General features: G+C 43.4%; 1 protein-coding gene across 2 annotated transcripts in view; it reads left to right on the forward strand.

Annotated features, from left to right (window-relative positions):
- LOC126262604 (UDP-glucosyltransferase 2-like) overlaps nt 1–20,085 on the forward strand; it is a 128,979-nt gene that overhangs the window by 17,481 nt on the left and 91,413 nt on the right. For both annotated transcript variants that reach the window (XM_049959353.1, XM_049959354.1), the window contains exon 2: nt 4,244–4,496. In XM_049959353.1, the coding sequence (XP_049815310.1) occupies nt 4,245–4,496 (252 nt within the window). In that variant the 5' untranslated portion in view covers nt 4,244. The remainder of the gene's footprint in view (nt 1–4,243; nt 4,497–20,085) is intronic.

Here is a 20,085-nt window from a genome sequence, read left to right on the forward strand (position 1 = left end):
AAAAAATTTGAGGTTCGCCGATGACATTGTACTTCTGTCAGAGACAGCAAAGGACTTGGAAGAGCAGTTGAACGGAATGGACAGTGTCTTGAAAGGAGGATATAACATGAACATCAACAAAAGCAAAACGAGGATAATGGAATGTAGTCGAATTAAGTCGACTGTTGCTGTGGGAATTAGATTAGGAAATGAGACGATAAAGTAGTAAAAGAGTTTTGCTACTTGGGCAGCAAAATAACTGATGATGGTCGAAGTAGAGAGGATATAAAATGTAGACTGGCAATGGCAAGGAAAGCGTTTCTGAAGAAGAGAAATTTGTTAACATCGAGTACAGATTTAAGTGTCAGGAAGTCGTTTCTGAAAGTATTTGTATGGAGTGTAGCCATGTATGGTAGTGAAACATGGACGATAAATAGTTTCGACAAGAAGAGAATAGAAGCTTTAGAAATGTGGTGCTACAGAAGAATGCTGAATATTAGATTGGTAGATCACATAACTAATGAGGAGGTATTGAATAGAATTGGGGAGAAGAGGAGTTTGTGGCACAACTTGACAAGAAGAAGGGATCGGTTGGTAGGACATATTCTGAGGCATCAAGGGATGACAAATTTAGCATTGGAGGGCAGCGTGGAGGGTAAAAATCGTAGAGGGAGACCAAGAGATGAATACACTAAGCAGATTGAGAGGGATGTAGGTTGCAGTAAGTACTGGGAGATGAAGAAGCTTGCACAGGATAGAGTAGCATGGAGATCTGCATCAAACCAGTCTCAGGACTGAACACAACAACAACAACATATCAGCTGTACGTTATCTGAATGTCCATACCAGGAACTGCATGCAGCCAAGTGCCAAAGTCATGGATGGGGAGGTAGGGACCCTGCATGTGTCTGCTTGGCAGCCAATGACAAACAATTTCAATTTATGTTTGTGTTGTCATATGCCGTCCAGCATGAAACATACCCCCTCCCCCATGATTTGGTGCTCTCAGCATCCCTGCGCTAATGCATAGCCAATTGCATGAAGGTATAGCTTCCCACCCTTCAAGCGTCTGTTTTATAGTAAGGCGACTGCACCTGTATCATCGTTTGTTGTGCAGCATGAATTGCCACCAGCAGCAGCAGCAGTCAATCAGGCAGAAGAAGTGTGGTGTGCATACTGTAAGACCTTAGGTACACACACCATCAGATTATTTGACTTGTCGCTCTAACGAAGTAGGTGAGTGTCAGCAATATGTCTTGTGGTCTTATCATGGCGTATTTATCTTCTGCCGTTAGGTCAGACGACAGAAATGCCACTTGCACGCTTAGAGTAGCAGATTGACGGTGACCAACTTTAAACAGAACTTGATTAATTTTCACACACATTTATTAATATAATAACAAGTATAAAAATTACTTAACTTGGTTCTGGATGCTCTTTACAATTGACAATCTGAAGTTCCTTTGGTATTAGTACGTTAATCGTATTCTCACATATATCTCTGATACTTGACAAAAGTGTCTATACATTTATGTTCATGGCTATGCACAGGAATATGGTAATCTTATTAGGTGCAGACTGAAACTTGATTATAGACTGGTACAGACAAATGTAGAACTCGTACAGACTGGTGCAGACTGGTACAGACTGGTGCAGACAAATTCAGACTGGTACAGACTGACTAATCAGAGGTCTGTAGACTTGTTATAATACCTCTCACATTCATGTATCTCTGCACGAGTGTAATCCGCGAGGAGAAAAGGTTCTACGTTAGCAGCAATCTCATTGGCTGCGCCTGCGTTACATATTAATACGCCGATCGTCGGAAGCAGAATTTGGTCCGTCTCTATGGCAGCGCCATCTCGTAGTGTGGAGACGGACGAGTGCTGCGCCTGCGCTGTTGTGCTTAGCGGGGCGCGCTCTAGTGGGGAAGTTGTGTACGCGCTGACTACGCGGAACTATGTACACAACAAGAAGACTACTGGTAGGTACTTTACCCATTTATCACGAATTATTATCATCATTATTATTAAGTTTCTATGTCATTATATTTAGGGCGTTATTACTATTATTGTTACAGACAAGGGCACCTCACAGCTGTAGCCCACGGGATTCCAGCGTAGTAAGACTATGCCGTAGCACGACTAAAGCAGGTGCGATTGCCTGGCCCATTGCTGCATTGCTGAACGAGGACCCTCGGATGTTTCTGCCTCATGCGTAGTCAATGTGCACATTATGTCTTCCCGGTCTTTCCGACATGGTGTTGTTCATTATGCCATAGCACAGTCACATCAGCCTACTCTCGCAAGAGTACTGTTATTCGCCAACAAATACAATGATATCCCAGTAGTTCTAAACATGTAAATATAGGCCTAGCACCTGACAACGACTTCGAAGTAGTTATAGAGGTAGAATGCGGACATCATATCAGCGCTAAACCGTAATATTCATGGCACAAGTGGAGAGAAACATGATAACTGAATAATTAGCGTGTTAAAGGGTGAGACATCAGTTATCAATATTTATGCTAAGTCAATTCTTGAGTTTAAACCTGAGGGGCCAGCATGTATATTAAACATTCTAGTATGCTAAATTTAAGTGATCAATGCATCATTCCATTAGAGCTGCATACTATGACCTCTGTGGCTATTAACGTAAGCACAGTGTGACTATAAATCAACTAGGATAGTGTATAAGTGGCTATGTTCAAGTGGCACCAAAATATGCAACTGAATACCCTATAAGCAGAAAATCTATGGAGCAGGAATTTACTGAAGGAGTACCAATATATGTAATTACACCTATCCCTTCAACACAATTCAGGTAGAATTCAAATTACACAAAAACAACTATTTGGGTACTTCTGTATAGTTGAATGACTGTACAATGTAAATATGTCAAATAAAAAAATGTTCTATAAAATAAAATTGTTCTTATTTTGCTTCCACCCAGAATTACTTTAATTTTGAAACAATAAAATAATAATAAAACAGATTTAGCAAATTAATGTATGATTTTATCATCAGTAACAATATATTTTTTTCAAAAATAGAGATTGCTTACATGGAGAAGACTTCTATTTACATAATAGTAACTAATTAACTACACTGTATTTGCCGGCCACGGTGGCCAAGCGGTTCTAGGCGCTACAGTCCGGAACTGGACGACTACTACGGTTGCAGGTTCGAATCCTGCCTCGGGCATGAATGTGTGTGATGCCCTTAGGTTAGTTAGGTTTAAGTAGTTCTAAGTTCTAGGAGTCTGATGACCTCAGATGTTAAGTCCCATAGTGCTCAGAGCCATTTGAACCATTTTGAACACTGTATTTACAGCATCACATGACTAGCTGAGATACATTATACTAAGAACAGTTGAGATTGATTTTTTATTTACAATATTTGTAGTGTATACTAGCAGCAGCAGGTGGAGAACCAACATACACCTTCACATATATATGAGGACACATAGTTGTAATGTATCATAGTTCAATATCAATGTATAGGCAGAAATTCTCGGCGAGAGACTCATAGGGCCAAACACTTTACCAAATAGATTAACAGATGCAGTGTATCACCAATTTCTGTGCAATGAATTACCAGCGCTATTGGTGATCGTTATCCTTGCAGGAAGACAATGACTGGTTTATCCACAATGGGGCATCAGCCCAGTTTTTACAGATCGTCCAACAGTACCTCACTGCAATGTTTCATTGGTTGAGGGCATCTGGTAGCATGGCCTCCTCAGTTACTGGACCTGAATCAGTTGGATTTCTGGCTATGGAGACATTTAAAGGCATTGGTGTGTACCCCCCACCCCATGAAACCAATGAATGAGAGGCATTCCAAATGGAGCTGGGTATATTTGGAGGATGGCGTGGACCTCTGTGATGAATGGCTGAAGGATGTGTCAGGGTTGTTGGTAATCACCTGCAGCACTGCCTGTTATGTCTACTTCTGCATAACAGACAGATGGGAATGAGTGGACAGCTTGGTCTATATCTCAACAGGTATTGGTTCCCAGACATAATGTTACAGGAACTTTTCTTCTAGTTTGGCCAATACTACCTGTTGGAGGAATATTTGACCCTTTTTTTAAGCACCCTGTACGAAATAGGCTGATCCTTAGGGGCTCGCGACTACTAGGATTTCTGCTTAGCTGGTGAGCGTATTTACGTTGAATGGGGCACAACTTTTACTTATCCTTATGTTTGGGCCTCAGTGAGCGCTAAACACTGAGACTGTTGGCATGGACTCTCTGTTTTCAGGATGCGGTTCACCACGTGCTTAGCGATTTGTACAGTGGTGGCTCTGGCGTCAGCTGCCACGGAAGCGGCCAACATCTTGGCTGTCACGTCGTTTCCCGGTCCCAGCCACTTCGTCATGTTCCGCCGTCTCTTCAAAGAGCTGGTGTCCAGGGGCCACAACCTCACAGTCGTCAGCCATTTCCCCCTGAAATCACCGCTGGAGAACTACACCGACATAAGCCTCGAAGGCAACTTCGGAGACCCGCGGGATAATGTAAGTCACCATTTTCAACTGATGTATCACAAGGTTCGTTTCAGCAGCTGCCAGACAGCTTGACGTTCAGGCGCAGAGCTGAAATCGCGTACAAGCAGCGCCTCTTCCCGCTTCAGGCTACTTGAAGTATGGCTGTTTGCTGTATACGCAGTGAGAACAAGCTGCCAGAATCTACCTGGAAAAACTTTTCCGGCGCTGCCAAGCTGCCAGATTCGCTCATGCGCATAGCAGAGTTAGAGGGGGGGGGGGGGGAGGGGGGGGCGTACACGTCAAATTAGATGTTTCGTTGCCCCTCCCGCCAGAGGTTCGAGTCCCCCCTCGGGCATGGGCGTGCGTGTTGTTCTTAGAATAAGTTAGTTTAAGTTAGTGTAAGTAGTGTGTAAGTCTAGGGACCGATGACCTAAGCAGTTTGGTCCCTTAGAAATTCACACACATTTGAACAAATCACATGTTTATCCACCACTATGTGCGGAAATCTAACCAGATATGGGACGAGAAGCGTTTAAGCAATGGAAAGACCAAATACGGATTTACACGTCATCTCCTTTCCCTTATTTTTTATTTATCTATTTATTTATTTATTTATTTATTTATTTATTTTTGCGCTTAAAAGTAGCAATCTGACAGCTGCTTGAACGAGCCTATAACAAGAAGAAAGCTTGTATTATTAAAGTTACAATACAATTACTTGATAGTCACAGTTCACGCGTGGGAGCTGGTTTCCTCCAATCAGAGTACTCAACGGCACGCCCGATCCGTTCGCCATTGGCAAACTGCCACAACCAGTCAATTTGCTTCAAATTCCTTGTGCGGCTTGCTTTCGCTGATGTGTCTGGAACCCGAATCATAGGTCTGGCAGTTTTATTTCGTATTTCATCGCACATGATAACCACACACACACACACACACACACACACACACACACACACGCACACACACACACACACACACACACGAGACTGCTACGGACGCAGGTTCGAATCCTGCCTCGGGCATGGATGTGTGTGATGTTCTTAGGTTAGTTAGGTTTAAGTAGTTCTAAGTTTTAGGGGACTGATGGCCTCAGATGTTAAGTCCCATAGTGCTCAGAGCCATTTGAACCATTTGAACACACACACACACATAACGATGCTCACGATTCATACACCGACCACTACTGGATTCTTCAGTACAAGGCGCGTTTCAGCGTAGTTATCATAATCACAGAGATCGGCAAACATTAGATAAGTTAAACACGGAACAGAGCGTGAATTCAAATTTTTGAAGCCTGCATTTCATCGTTGCGACTGGGTAATGACAGTTACAGCTATTTCAACCATTGTTGTGGCACAGTGCAATGGTTGCCGGAGAAACGTGATGTGTAGATCTTACGTTCGAATCTCCTCAATGTAGTATCTTTTCTTAATTGTTAATCTGATCAAAAGAGCTTGATTGTTACTTTTATTCAATTAATTACTGTAAATATATTTTTTTTAATTTCCAGTTCTTCGCCGCGTCATTTTCGTCGTCGTACTGACTTTATTTGCTTTTATTTTTCTTCCTATCGTTAGTTTTTAGTTTGGAATCTGCAACCAAATGACAACGAGGACTACTCATCGACTGATAACGCGGCATCTCGTGAGCATAATTTCACGTAACCGAAGATAGCGAGAAATTACAGTTGGTTTTATCACTGAAACAGATTTTTTTTTTCTGGCTTGAGTTTGCTCGTAGACGTTAGCTTTAACCGCCGTGAACATGGCGATCGTGATGTCATTTCTACCGCTGACTGTTGACCGCTCCTTTCTTGGATACGCTGCACATCACGAGGTCGCGGTTAGCTCTGGACGTGAGTGTCAATCCAGGGCTGCAATCGCGTCGTCTGCCGCAGTTTAGTTATTAGCCACTCAAAATCAGCTGTAGACAGAGCATCTAGCATTGTCGACATACCTCGCGGTGGCCACTTCGAACAGTGTTCCATGTTACACGTTAACAGCATTTGTAAAGTCACCTGTAACCGAGCGGAAGCCAGCAGCTGATGTCGCAACATCCTAGCGGCAATGACAGGCGTCAGACCTCAACTGTCGAGGGGCATGAAAGGGAAGCAGTGGTTGGGAAGGGAGTCAGACAGGGTTGTAGCCTCTCCCCGATGTTATTCGATCTGTATATTGAGCAAGCAGTGAAGAAAACAAAAGAAAAATTCGGAATAGGTATTAAAATCCAGGGAGAAGAAATAAAAACCTTGAGGTTCGGCGATGACATTGTAATTCTGTCAGAGACAGCAAAGGACTTGGAAGAGCAGTTGAACGGAATGGACAGTGTCTTGAAAGGAGGATATAAGATGAACATCAACAAAAGCAAAACGAGGATAATGGAATGTAGTCGAATTAAGTCGACTGATGCTGAGGGAATTAGAATAGGAAATGAGACACTTAAAGTAGTAGATGAATTTTGCTATTTGGGGAGAAAAACAACTGATGATGGTCGAAGTAGAGAGGATATTAAATGTAGACTAGCAATGGCAAGGAAAGAGTTTCTGAAGAAGAGAAATTTGTTAACATCGAGTATTCATTTGTCAGGAAGTCTTTTCTGAAAGTATTTGTATGAAGTGTAGCCATCTATGGAAGTGAAACATGGACGATAAATAGTTTGGTCAAGAAGAGAATAGAAGCTTTCGAAGTATGGTGCTACAGAAGAATGCTGAAGATTAGGTGGGTAGATCATGTAATTAATGAGGAGGTATTGAATAGGATTGGGGAGAAGTTTGTGGCACAACTTGACTAGAGGAAGGGATCGGTTGGTAGGGCATATTCGGAGGCATCAAGGGATGACAAATTTAGCATTGGAGGGCAGCGTGGAGGGTAAAAATCGTAGAGGGAGACCAAGAGATGAATACACTAAGCAGATTGAGAAGGATGTAGGTTGCAGTAAGTACTGGGAAATGAAGGAGCTTGCACAGGATAGAGTAGCATGGAGAGCTGCATCAAACCAGTCTCAGGACTGAAGACCACAGCAACAACAACATATGTTCCGTCGACGTTTTCCTAGTTGTTGGCTTTTGTAAACAGTGGGTTACGTAAATTATAATAAATCAGTAAAACACTAAACGCTTAGGAATAATAGTGTAACAGACAAGAAAGTTAAAAGTTTTGTTTTGTTTTAGAAATGCACTTTCCGCAAATACACTGTTTTTAATTTATTTAATTGTTTTTCGTTCTTTGCCACTATTTTCGAGGTCACCGTCCTGTTCTGAAGGAACCATGTAGCAAACAGTATAGAAAGAGTGAGTCACATCACAAAGATTCAAATCTGGGGTACTTAGATTGTAACAGCATTATACTACTCTAGTTTACGCGGAGTGTTCGGTAAGTAATGTGACATTTTTGTCTTAGCAAATATCTTGTTGAAAAATGAGGAATTTGTTGTGGGACATCGTCCAATATTCCCGCTTCAGCTCCTATAGTTTCATGAAGTGCCGATAGGTGGCAGCACTAGATGTTGCCTTCAAAATGGCGTCGGTAACAGAGGTCCATTCCAAGCAGAGAACTGACCATGGAAGAGAACAAAAACACCGTGAGTCGTTGGGTAGGACATCTGTCATCGTCGCAACAAGGTCGTGCAAACCTGTTTGATCTCCCAAGTGCTCCCTGGCCACACACAACTGTGACTCCTGCAGTGTTGGACTGTGCAGACACTCTCATTCGAGGTGATCAACGGATCACAAACACACACCTCGCTCCTCAACTGGACATCTCTGTTGGCAGTGCTGACACACTCATCCACCAGTTGGGGTACTCTAATATGTGCGCTCGCTATGTTCCTCGCCGCCTAAGAGAAGACCATAAAGAGTTTTGATCTGTTTGGCTCAGTGAAGGATGCACTCCACGAGAAACAGTACGTGAAAGATAGGGAGGCCACTGATGCAGCAAGATGTTGGCTATGACGCCAACCATCAGAGTGGTACCATGCGGGCATAAAGGCCCTCCAGTAATGTGACATAAGGCCGTCGCATTGAACGGAGAATATGTTGAAAAATGAGTTCTGTAGCTAAAGGAGTGGGAAATAACATGATGTATAGGAATCCTGAATAAAACCAACCTGCTTTCAGAAAAAAATGTTTTGCATTACTTATTGAACACATCTGATATTTAACAGATAATCGAAGTTTTATTCATATAGAGCAAAAAATGTTGTTTCGTTGACAAGTAGCCATCTAATCCGAAAGCCAATAGTTCAACTTTGTCATGAGACACTCAAGTTCCAAGGGTTGATCAGGTATACTGTCATGGCTTTGCGCTGAGGCAGGAGTCGTAATTTACACTATGTACGCCAACAAAACGCTGTTGGCAGACTGAGTGACAGTGAGACTAAAAATAGAAATGACCTAGTGATGAGATGATGATCCTTCTGTCGCCACAATTCAGTCATGCATGCCCAAGGGCTACACGCCCTCTCAAATAACAAAGGGATAATGTTATTGAGTGCAATGAACCGCAATGAATAAGAAGCTGGCACATGTGAGGGAAAATCAAATGAAAATCATAAGGGTATAATAAAAAAAAACAAAAGATGGCGATATGTAAGGGAAAAATCAAATGAAAACCATAAGGGTGTAATAAAACAAAAGAAAGATAGCGTCAACTGCCTAAACAAAAGATGGCGATATGTAGGGGAAAAATCAAATGAAAACCATAAGGGTGTAATAAAACAAAAGAAAGATAGCGTCAACTGCCTATAAATTACTGAGCATCTTCCTAAAAGTCTACTGTGAGTGTGAGAGCTGACACGTCATCATTGTCATTTTGTGTAAAGCTTTTCTGGGTACGTGAACAGACCATTACGTTGTCTGATAGATCAGCATTCTGGTCTCTGTTGCATATGTGTGTATGTCTGACACCTCCCAAACCTCTGTATCATTTCAACCAAATTTGACACAGAAACAACAGGTCTCCTGAGTATCAGCACTATGGGGCTTATAACCCCCTAGCTACATTAGCCTGCCAAACAACTTGCTTTACAGGACAACCTACTTGTCAGGTGCAAGGAAAGGTTTTCTGCGCCCTGACATGTAGACAGCCCTGCATGACATGCATGTTGTGCTGAGTGCTTTATGGACATGTTTTGTATGACACCCTGTTCATGAGGAACAAATTAATGATTCTAAAGCCCCTGCTGTGTAGCCTGCTCTTCTTGACAGCCTACATGGATGGACACTGGTTTATGTGAATAGAGAAGGGGATGGGTGAAGGAGGGGATGAGGAAATGGACAGGGGGGGAGGGAGTAGGGGGAGATTCATGAACCAGGTGGATGGTGGACAGATGGTGGGCAGGTGGTAAAGAGGGGGAAGCAGAGATGAAAGAGAGAGGGGAGAGAGATATCGTCAGAGGGCACGACATGATTAGAAAGAAAGGCTGGAGGAATGGACAAAGAGGAAAATATGAAGTGACAGAGAGAGTGATGAGGAGGAGATAGACAAATAGAGGTGGGAGGATGGGGTGGACAGACAGGGCAAGGAAGAGGTGGACACTGAAAGGGGAGGAGGTGTGTTCAACATATAAGTCGAACGCAAACGCAGGGGAAGCTGGCGAGAAAAGGCGGGTTAATATGTAAATCTGAAGAAGACCACTTGCAACAATGGCTGAAACACTGGCCTACAAAATAATGTGGTGAGGCGGTCACATACTGGTAAAAGTTTTATTGAGACACGCAGTATACTGGAGCACTGCAGGCACGTGCCTGATCCATACGGTGTTCATTCGGCTGCCATATGCGAGAGAGAGACCAAATAAACTTTGTGCAGCTTGACGGAAGACGCCGATGACGACATAGTGCCTTGCCTAATAACACAGCTCGCGAAACTCAAGAGGACGTGCAGAGGGTGCGAAGCTGTAGTGTGTTCGGGCAGAATGACACGTTATGCTGCGTTGTCGCGTAAAAAACCGCCAAGGTTTCTTTGCCACGTGGATGCGGCCACGTGCCTTTCGGTGTGCAGTCGGCCAGTGCTCGCCTGTCTGAAAGCGAGGAGACCGAACCGCGTGAATAGCGAGTGTTGGGGAACTACTGACACTCACTCGGCTTCGCCACGCCGATGAATTGCTCCGACGTATATTCACTAGGCTACAGCATCGTCGTTGGCAATTTGCACGAGGGAGAAGAGTATTCCGTTGCTCATTTTCTGCATTGTCAAGGTCTGAAACGTGTTGTAATTTATTGCAAAATGAAAGTCTAGTATGATGACGCTTGTCTGTCACAACAAGAAGTCAGGAAATGGGGTCGGAAGTTCGCACACTATATAATACCTTGTGAAGATGTGGCCATTAGTGACAGGTAATTTTTTCTCTTTTTTTCTGTCGTTTCTTTCGCTTTCTTAGACTAAATATACATATCTTAGATGGTGTAGCATAGTTGTGTTTCGTAATGTTAAAATGTAACTGCAGTTTGTTTCTTTTCTCTAATGGATAAATCTGTTTTCTTATTGTTGCTTGAATATGGAAAGATTTTAAATTTTTTTGTTTATTTTGCCCGCATTTGTAAAATTACTTGTGATGTGAAAAACTGCTAAGTAAATCGTAGACATGAAAGCTAAGAGAGCGCTAACTAAGGTACATCAACTCAGTTATTTCTGACAAAACCTCGTATAAATACGCGGCCTATAATCTCGCGGAGTACATCCTTGAGAACAGTTTTCTCCACAACTTGTGAACCCAGACAACAACGCAGCCATTGAGTGAGTACATGGTGACTGAAAACTATGATATTCAGCCTATGTTAATACACTGAAGAATATACAGAATGGTTATAATTAAATTTTTACTACTTGAGGCAGGGTAGATGGAAAACTATTTAGGCCAACCGTATGGGTACCAAACTTAACAGGAATGATGCTCACATTGTGCGTTCCACAATTTCCGTTGTTAGTGTCATGATTTGCCGTTAGGCACCTGTATTCGTACGTCGACGTAAGGCTGAAGCACAAGCATCGTTGTGCATTACAATTGCAGATTGTAGTCAGTATGGCTCGCGAGGTGACCAGAACTTTAGTCGTAAAGCTGTGTTATAAAAAAACAGTAATAATGCTCCTGCTTTTCGTGAGTATCGACGCATTACGGAAATACAGGGTGTTTATAAATGAATATCAGGGTTTTAACGCTTTGTAATATTTATTACATTAAACTTACAGCTATAAATGATATGTCAAATGAAAGAGCAACTCAAACAGTTTTAGAAGAACCTTATAAATGTTCAATGTGAGCGCCACTTGTCACACGGCACACATCAAGTCTATAGCCGTGTTCTTCCTAAACGTTGATAGGTGTGTCTTCAGTGACTGTAGCAACAGCTGCTTCAATCCGGTTTCTCAATTCAGGGAGGTCTGCTGGTAGCGGAGGTACGTACACACGATCCTTGACGAAGCCCCAAAGGAAAAAACCGCATGGCGTTAGGTCGGGTGAACGTGGAGGCCATGCAAAGCAAGCCCTGTCATTGGACCCCTTGCGGTCTATCCAGCGCTTTGGTATAGTTTTCACTTGATGTGTGCCGTTTGACACTTGGTGCTCACATTCAACATTTGTAAAGTTCTTGGTAAAACTGTTTGACTTGGTCTTTCATTTGACATATCATTTATAGCTGTAAGTTTAATGTAATAAATATTATAAAGCGCTAAAACCCCGATATTCATTTATAAACACCCTGTACTTTCTCCACCGTGTGTTGAATAACATGATTCGGACGTTCGAATTAACTGACAATTTGGGAACTGCTGGTGGGAGATGCCGAAGGGCAGTTGCGCAATCAGTTGTTGAAGAAGTTCCTGTTCCCATGGCTGAGACAAGGGGCGCTAACGCACGTCGGAGGCTGAAGATGAGCGTAGCGAGGGAGGTATCCAGCACCCCACCCGGAGGGCAATATGTAGCGCGGGTTCCAGGCTGTCGTGGATGTAGATGGTCGTCACATTGAGCAACGTTTGTTACACGGAACGTAAACATGGTACGCAATCGAGAAATGATACACTGTCGTTTGGAGACTAAAATGTGTTTCTTTCAATGGTTTATTCGCTATTTTCACTTCCCATGTCCTTACAAAATTTCCACAATGTTTCATTGTCCTACGATCACTTGTTTTTCGTGGGGGCCCTCTCAAGTAGCGAAAGATTAATTATAACCACCCTGTACATGTGAATGTTACAGCTTTCATTAGATCTCAGCGGGATAGTAAGAAAGTCAGAAGTGACAGAATAGTCCAACAACGAGATTCTGTATCACTAAAACTATTCTCAGCAGTGCTAGAAGAAGATTTCAGGTCCTTAAAATGGGAAAACAAAGAAAGGGTGCACGTGATGGCACTTTAGAGGCCGCCTTCTAGCGGGCTGGAAATCCCTACGTATGTGGACGACGTTGTAATCTTTGTGTGCGGTGTCATCAACGAATAAAATAATAGAAAAGGTTTGATAGTAAGCTTGAATGTAATTACAGAAAGCCTAGAATAATGTATTCACATACCATTTGCTTTCCTAATGTCTTCTGTTATCGAACTGTCCTTAATTTAGTATTTAGTGAGTCGTTTTGGTAGTTAAATATTACACCAAAGTAATTTTTTGTTTGGAAACGTTAAGTTCATAAATGGCTGCAAATTATGAAACAACGACGTGAACATAGCCAGTTCCAGTCAATGATTGGTTCAGCTGGACCAGAGGACACAGTGTATTCCATTTACGCACAGCCCACATCATTATGGAGCCACCACCAGCTTGCATAGTACCTTATTGACGAGTTGGAGCCATGGCTTCGTGGGGTCTGCGCCACACTCGAACCCTACCATCAGCTCTCACTGAAATCGGGACTGATCCGACAAGGCGACGATTTTCCAGTCGTCTTGGGTCCAACCGATATGGTCACGAGCCCAGGAGAGGCGCTGCAGGCGCCAGACATTTGCTGCATAGTCCATTAAAGGCAAATTTCGCCGCACTGTCCTAACGGATACGTTCGTCGTACGTCCCACATTGATTGCAGCGGCTATTTCACGCAGTGTTGCTTGTCTGTTAGCACTGACAACTCTACGCAAACGCCGCTGCTCTCGATCGTTAAGTGAAGGCCGTCGGCCACTTCGTTGTCTGTGGTGAGAAGTAATGCCTGAAATTTGGTCTTCTCGGCCCACCGTCGACACTGTGGATCTCGGAATATTAAATTTCCTAACGATTTCCGAAGTGGAATGTCACATGCGCCGATCTCCATCTACCATTCCGCGTTCAAAGTCTGTTAATTCCCATCGTGCGGTCTTCGTCACATCCTAAACCTTTTAACATCAATCACTTAATTACAAATGCCAATGAAATGCCCTTTTATTCCTTGCGCACGCGATACTACCCCCTTCCGTATTTGTGCACATTGCTAGCCCACGACTTTTGTCATCCCAATGTATAGGACAAACAAATAAATTAACAACTTCATCAGGAAAGCTATGCCACTGATCAGCCACACTCTTCGAAAAATTGTCAACATTGAATGATAAAACGTCTAGCCTTAGTAATAAGATGGTATCAAGACCAACATATTTAGCTACTTGAGTGCTTCGATTCCATCACCAAACTCAATTTTTTACTCTCGGGTGCACGATGCAGAATTTGGAGCGATTCTAGGACAGGTTCTGCGTGTCATGATAAGAAATGTGGCCCTATCTCAGTATAACCGCATGCCATTGCCAAAGGTAAGAATCGTCGACTCTTTCACGGTTTCACTATCAATTTGGTTCTTCGTTGTTAGTCTAGCACAACGGTTTTTTTTTAATTCTCTTACTATTGCAGTCTAGATGTATACAAAAGTTTTTGGCTACCTATGACTAATGCGTTACCCGCATTTCCTAAATGCCAGTTCCCCTTCACTCTGGTGTTCTCGTAATATTTTTAAAAAATTCTTACCACCTCCTCATGATAGATATTTTTAAGTATTTTTCCCATGAAGAAATTCTGAAGCTTCTGCTATTATTGAAAGCTACACTGTTTTTTCATAGTGAAAATAATTTGTTAAAGGAATTAAATAAGTTTGCAAAATTAGATATCACGCTGATCAGTTAGATACCCCATTTGTCTATTTCCCATTCTACGTTTGGCCATAAAGATTCGGATAAAGATCCATTGCGTAATTTCTAGGGAGTCTTTTCACTCGGCACAGTCAAAAAGGAAAAAGGCAAAATCAGAAATAAAGTCATATAACTCGTTAATGGGCTGAATCGGCTTTTGTATTTCGGATAGTTGAAGATTGCATCGACAGAGAAATAAATAAACATAACATTGAAAGTGTCCTGGTGTGGTTTCATGAAGTTTACGATTAGTTTATCAGCTTCGATTTATGGCAGTGACATACAATCAAAAACGTGGGGGGGTCTGCGAGACCTTGGAGGGATCAGAAAACAAAAATATACACTATCTCATCAAAAATATCCAGTTATTATTAGTGGTCGTTAATATACGGTGTGTCCACACTTCGTTTATATGACGGCTTGAAGACTTTCATTTACGTGTGTGAATGCCTGTGGAGCAACGGCAGGATGTTCTTCCTCAGCAGTCAACACAAGAGAAGTTAGTGATGTTGGGCCCTCAGATCTGGTGCAAAGTCAACGTTCTGTCTCGTCCCACAGGTGTTCTATTGGGTTTAGGTCGGAACTACAGAGAGGGCAGCACATTTCATTAATATTATTTTCCACGAACCATTGCTTCGCAGCTGTTGTTTTATGACAGGTGCATTGTCATGCTGATACAAACAATTACCATCTCCGAAATGCTCCTCTATTGTAGGCAGTCCACAATGCTGTAACATCTGTTTCTGTTCTTCCACATTTAGTGTTTGATTAAGCATCATAATCGAACAACATCCTAACCACAAAAAACACCTCCGTACTGTAACACCACCTACTCCTGTCCAAACCTTTCCATCGGATTCTACATCTACATCTACATCCATACTCAACAAGTCACCTGACGGAGTGAGGCGGAGGGTACTTTGAGTACCTCTATCGGTTCTCCCTTCTATTCCAGTCTCTTATTGTTCGTGGAAAGAAAGATTCTCGGTATGCCTCTGTGTGGGATCTAATCTCTCTGATTTTATCCTCATGATCTCTTCGAGAGATATACGTAGGAGGGAGCAATATACTGCTTGACTCCTCGGTGAAGGTATGTTCTCGAAACTTCAACAAAAGCCCGTACCGAGCTACTGAGCGTCTCTCCTGCAGAGCCTTCCACTGGAGTTTATCTATCATCTCCGTAACGCTTTCGCGATTGCTAAATGATCCTGTAACGAAGCGCGCTGCTCTCCGTTGGATCTTCTCTATCTCTTCTATCAACCCTATCTGGTACGGATCCCACACTGCTGAGCAGTATTCAAGCAGTGGGCGAGCAAGCGTACTGTAACCTACTTTCTTTGTTTTCGGATTGCATTTCCTTAGGATTCTTCCAATGAATCTCAGTCTGGCATCTGCTTTACCGACGATCAACTTTATATGATCATTCCATTTTAAATCACTCCTAATGCGTACTGCCAGATAAGTTATGGAATTAACTGCTTCCAGTTTCTGACCAGCTATATTGTAGCTAAATGATAAAGAATCTTTCTTTCTATGTATTCGCAGCACATTACACTTGTCTACATTGAGACTGAATTGCCAATACCTGTACCATGCGTCAATTCGTTGCACATCCTCCTGCTTATCAGTACAAATTACCATTGTTACAACCACTCAATATACTACAGCATCATCCGCAAAAAGCCTCAGTGAACTCCCGATGTTATCCACAAAGTCATTTATATGTATTGTGAATAGCAACGGTCCTACTTCATTCCCATGCGGCACACCTGAAATCACTCTTACTTCGGAAGACTCCTCTCCATTGAGAATGACATGCTGCGTTCTTTTATCTAGGAACACTTCAATCCAATCACACAATTGGTCTGATAGTCCATATGCTCTTACTTTCTTCATTAAACGACTGTGGGAAACTGTATCGAACGCTTTGCGGAAGTCAAGGAACACGGCATCTACCTGGGAACCCGTGTCTATGGCCCTCTGAGTCTCGTGGATGAATAGCGCGAGCTGGGTTTCACACGATCGTCTTTTTCGAAACCCATCCTGATTCCTACAGAGTAGATTTCTAGTCTCCAGAAAAGTAATTATACTCGAACATAATACGTCTTCCAAAATTCTACAACTGTTCGACGTTAGAGATATAGGACTATAGTTCTGCATATCTGTTCGACGTCCCTTCTTGAAAACGGGGATGACCTGTGCCCTTTTCCAATCCTTTGGAACGCTACGCTCTTCTAGAGACCTACGGTACACCGCTGCAAGAAGGGGGGCAAGTTCCTTCGCGTACTCTGTGTAAAATTTGACTGGTATCCCATCAGGTCCAGTGGCCTTTCCTATTTCGAGTGATTTTAATTGTTTTTCTATCCCTCTATTCCTCTGTCATTGACAAGGGATGTAGCATAATTCGTCACTCCAAACACTCGTTCACAGTTACCCACCACTACATGCGTTGCTTAACACTGACTGCTGAAATATATGGACATGAGCAAGTGTTCGATCGTTGTACTCCTTTCTTTCTAACTCCCTACACACATTCATTGTGCTAGCTGGCCTGATGACAGCAGTTTGGAACTCACGAGTGATACCTTCCTCTGATTTCATGCAGTTTTTTTACAACCACCGTCAGCAATGCTCGACGCACCCAGTCCGTCAGTACAAGTGGTATGCCAGGTTTTGATTCAGCTGTGGCTCTTCCTTCGAGTTTCCACTTCACGATCACATCAACGAAAGTCGACTTGGGGAGCTTTAACAGGGTTGAAATGCCTCTGATGGGCATGTTACCCAGGTGACATTCAATAACTTGCCCATATTCGAAGTTACTGAGCTCGCCTGACTGACCCATTGTGCTGTTACCGCTTCTCTACTGACAACACAACTCCCCACTCCTTTTATAAATGGTTCAAATGGCTCTGAGCACTATGGGACTTAACATCTGAGGTCATCACTCCCCTAGAACATAGAACTACTTAAACCTAACCAACCTAAGGACATCACGACGTCCATACCCGAGACAGGACTCGAACCTGCGACCGTAGCGGTCGCGCGGTTCCAGACTGAAGGGCCTCCTTTTATACTGACGAGTCAACCTCTCGCGACATCTCCTGGTCAACTCCGTATTAAGTACACTACTGGCCATTAAAATTGCTACACCACGAAGATGAGGTGCTACAGACGCGAAATTTAACAGACAGGAAGAAGATGCTGTAATACGCAAATGATTAGCTTTTCAAAGAGCATTCACACAAGGTTGGCGCCGGTGGCGACACCTACAACGTGCTGACATGAGGAAAGTTTCCAACCGATTTCTCATACAGAAACAGCAGTTGACCGGCGTCGCCTGGTGAAACGTTGTTGTGATGCCTCGTGTAAGGAGGAGAAACGTGTACCATCACGTTTCCGACTTTGATAAAGGTCGGATTGTAGCCTACCGCGTTTGCGGTTTATCGTATCGCGACAATGCTGCTCGCGTTGGTCGAGATCCAGTGACTGTTAGCAGAATATGGAATCAGTGGGTTCAGGAGGGTAATACGGAACGCCGTGCTGGATCCAAACGGCCTCGTATCACTAGCAGTAGAGATGACAGGCATCTTATCCGCATGGCTGTAACGGATCGTGCAGCCACGTCTCGATCCCTGAATCAACAGATGGGGACTTTTGCAAGACAACAACCATCTGCACGAACAGTTCGACGACGTTTGAAGCAGCATGGACTGTCAGCTCGGAGACCACGGCTGAGGTTACCCTTGACGCTGCATCACAGACAATAGCACCTGCGATGGTGTACTCAACGACGAACCTGTGTGCACAAATGGCAAAACGTCATTTTTTCGGATGAATCCAGGTTCTTATTACAGCATCATGATGGTCGCATCCGTGTTTGGCGACATCGCGATGAACGCACATTGGAAGCGTGTATTCGTCATCGCCATACAGGCCTATCCCCCGGCGTGATGGTATGGGGTGCCATTGGTTACACGTCTCGGTCACATCTTGTTCGCATTGACGGCACTTTGAACAGTGGACGTTACATTTCAGATGTGTTACGACCCGTGGCTCTACCCTTCATTCGAACCCTGCGAAATCCTACATTTCAGCAGGATAATACACGACCGCATGTTGTAGGTCCTGTACGGGCCTTTCTGGATGCAGAAAACGTTCTACTGCTGCCCTGGCCAGCACATTCTCCAACTCTCTCACCTACTGAAAACGTCTGGTCAATGGCTGCCGAGAAACTGGCTCGTCACAATACGCCAGTCACTACTCTTGATGAACTGTGGTATCGTGTTGTAGCTGCATGGGCAGCTGTACCTATACACGCCATCCAAGCTCTGCTTGACTCAATGCCCAGGCGTATCAAGGCCGTTATTACGGCCAGAGGTGGTTGTTCTGGGTACTGATTTCTCAGTATCTTTGCACCCAAATTGCGTGAAAATGTAATCACTTGTCAGTTCTAGTGTAATATATTTGTCCAATGAATACCCGTTTATCATCTGCATTTTTTCTTGGTGTAGCAATTTTAATGGCCAGTAGTGTAGATATGACCGGATACCCCTGATAAGATAGTATAGGTCAAGCGATAGACTGGAATGGGTGTCATAATTAGGACTGCAGGAAAAATGAAATGGAGGAAATGGAGACGGATAGGAGATGTCGCGATGCGCTGATTGGAGTTTTGCGCCGTTGAAGTTTTCGCTGGATTCCAAAAAATGAAAAGCAACGACCTTCTGATGGAACGTAGGTAGAAGGTATTAGCAAGCAGCAAAATTAATGCATATCGATGAATAGCATAATAAATGGAAAAGTTAGAGGAAGCGTTTGTCTGATAGTCACGTCAAATGCCGTATGGTGCATATTGGCATTTAAAAGTATCACAATCTTATTGGAGCACTAGAGGGCAGGGAGGAGTATTGCTTTCCTACTAGCTTAATTTTGCATGCATTTTTGGGGATCTGAATGGATCTCAATTACAGTTTCTCGACTAAGTGCAGTGCGTTTCATACGGAAAGTGGTCGACAGTAATGCAGGAGTCTTCCTCATATGAGCTTTCCTAGGATGCACTAATGCAGTGATTGTATGTAATACACTCATGCTCATAAATTAAGGATAATGCTGATACATGGCGAAACAACGCTCTGGTGGGTGGTTTGCGGGTTTGCGGTGCATTTGACCTGCGGTCGTCGCACGGTGGCGCTGGCAGCAGTCCACATACGCAGAGGTGTGTTGGTGCATGTCAGAGTACGGTGCAGCGAGTAAGTGTGAAGACGTTTTCAGGCGTGCTAATGGTGACTGTTGTGTTGAAAATGGCTCAAAGAACACATATTGATGATGACGTTATGAGGGGTAGAGTACTAGGGCGACTGGCGGCAGGTCAAACACAGCAAGTCGTAGTACGGGCCTTCCGTGTGCCACAAAGTGTGATCTCACGATTATGGCAACGATTCCAGCAGACAGGAAACGTGTCGAGGCTCTGCAGTATGGGACATACACAGTGTACGGCAGCACAAGATGACCGATATCTCACCAACAGTGCCCGCA

Source organism: Schistocerca nitens, chromosome 6, assembly GCF_023898315.1.
Source record: "Schistocerca nitens isolate TAMUIC-IGC-003100 chromosome 6, iqSchNite1.1, whole genome shotgun sequence".
NCBI lineage: Eukaryota > Metazoa > Arthropoda > Insecta > Orthoptera > Acrididae > Schistocerca > Schistocerca nitens.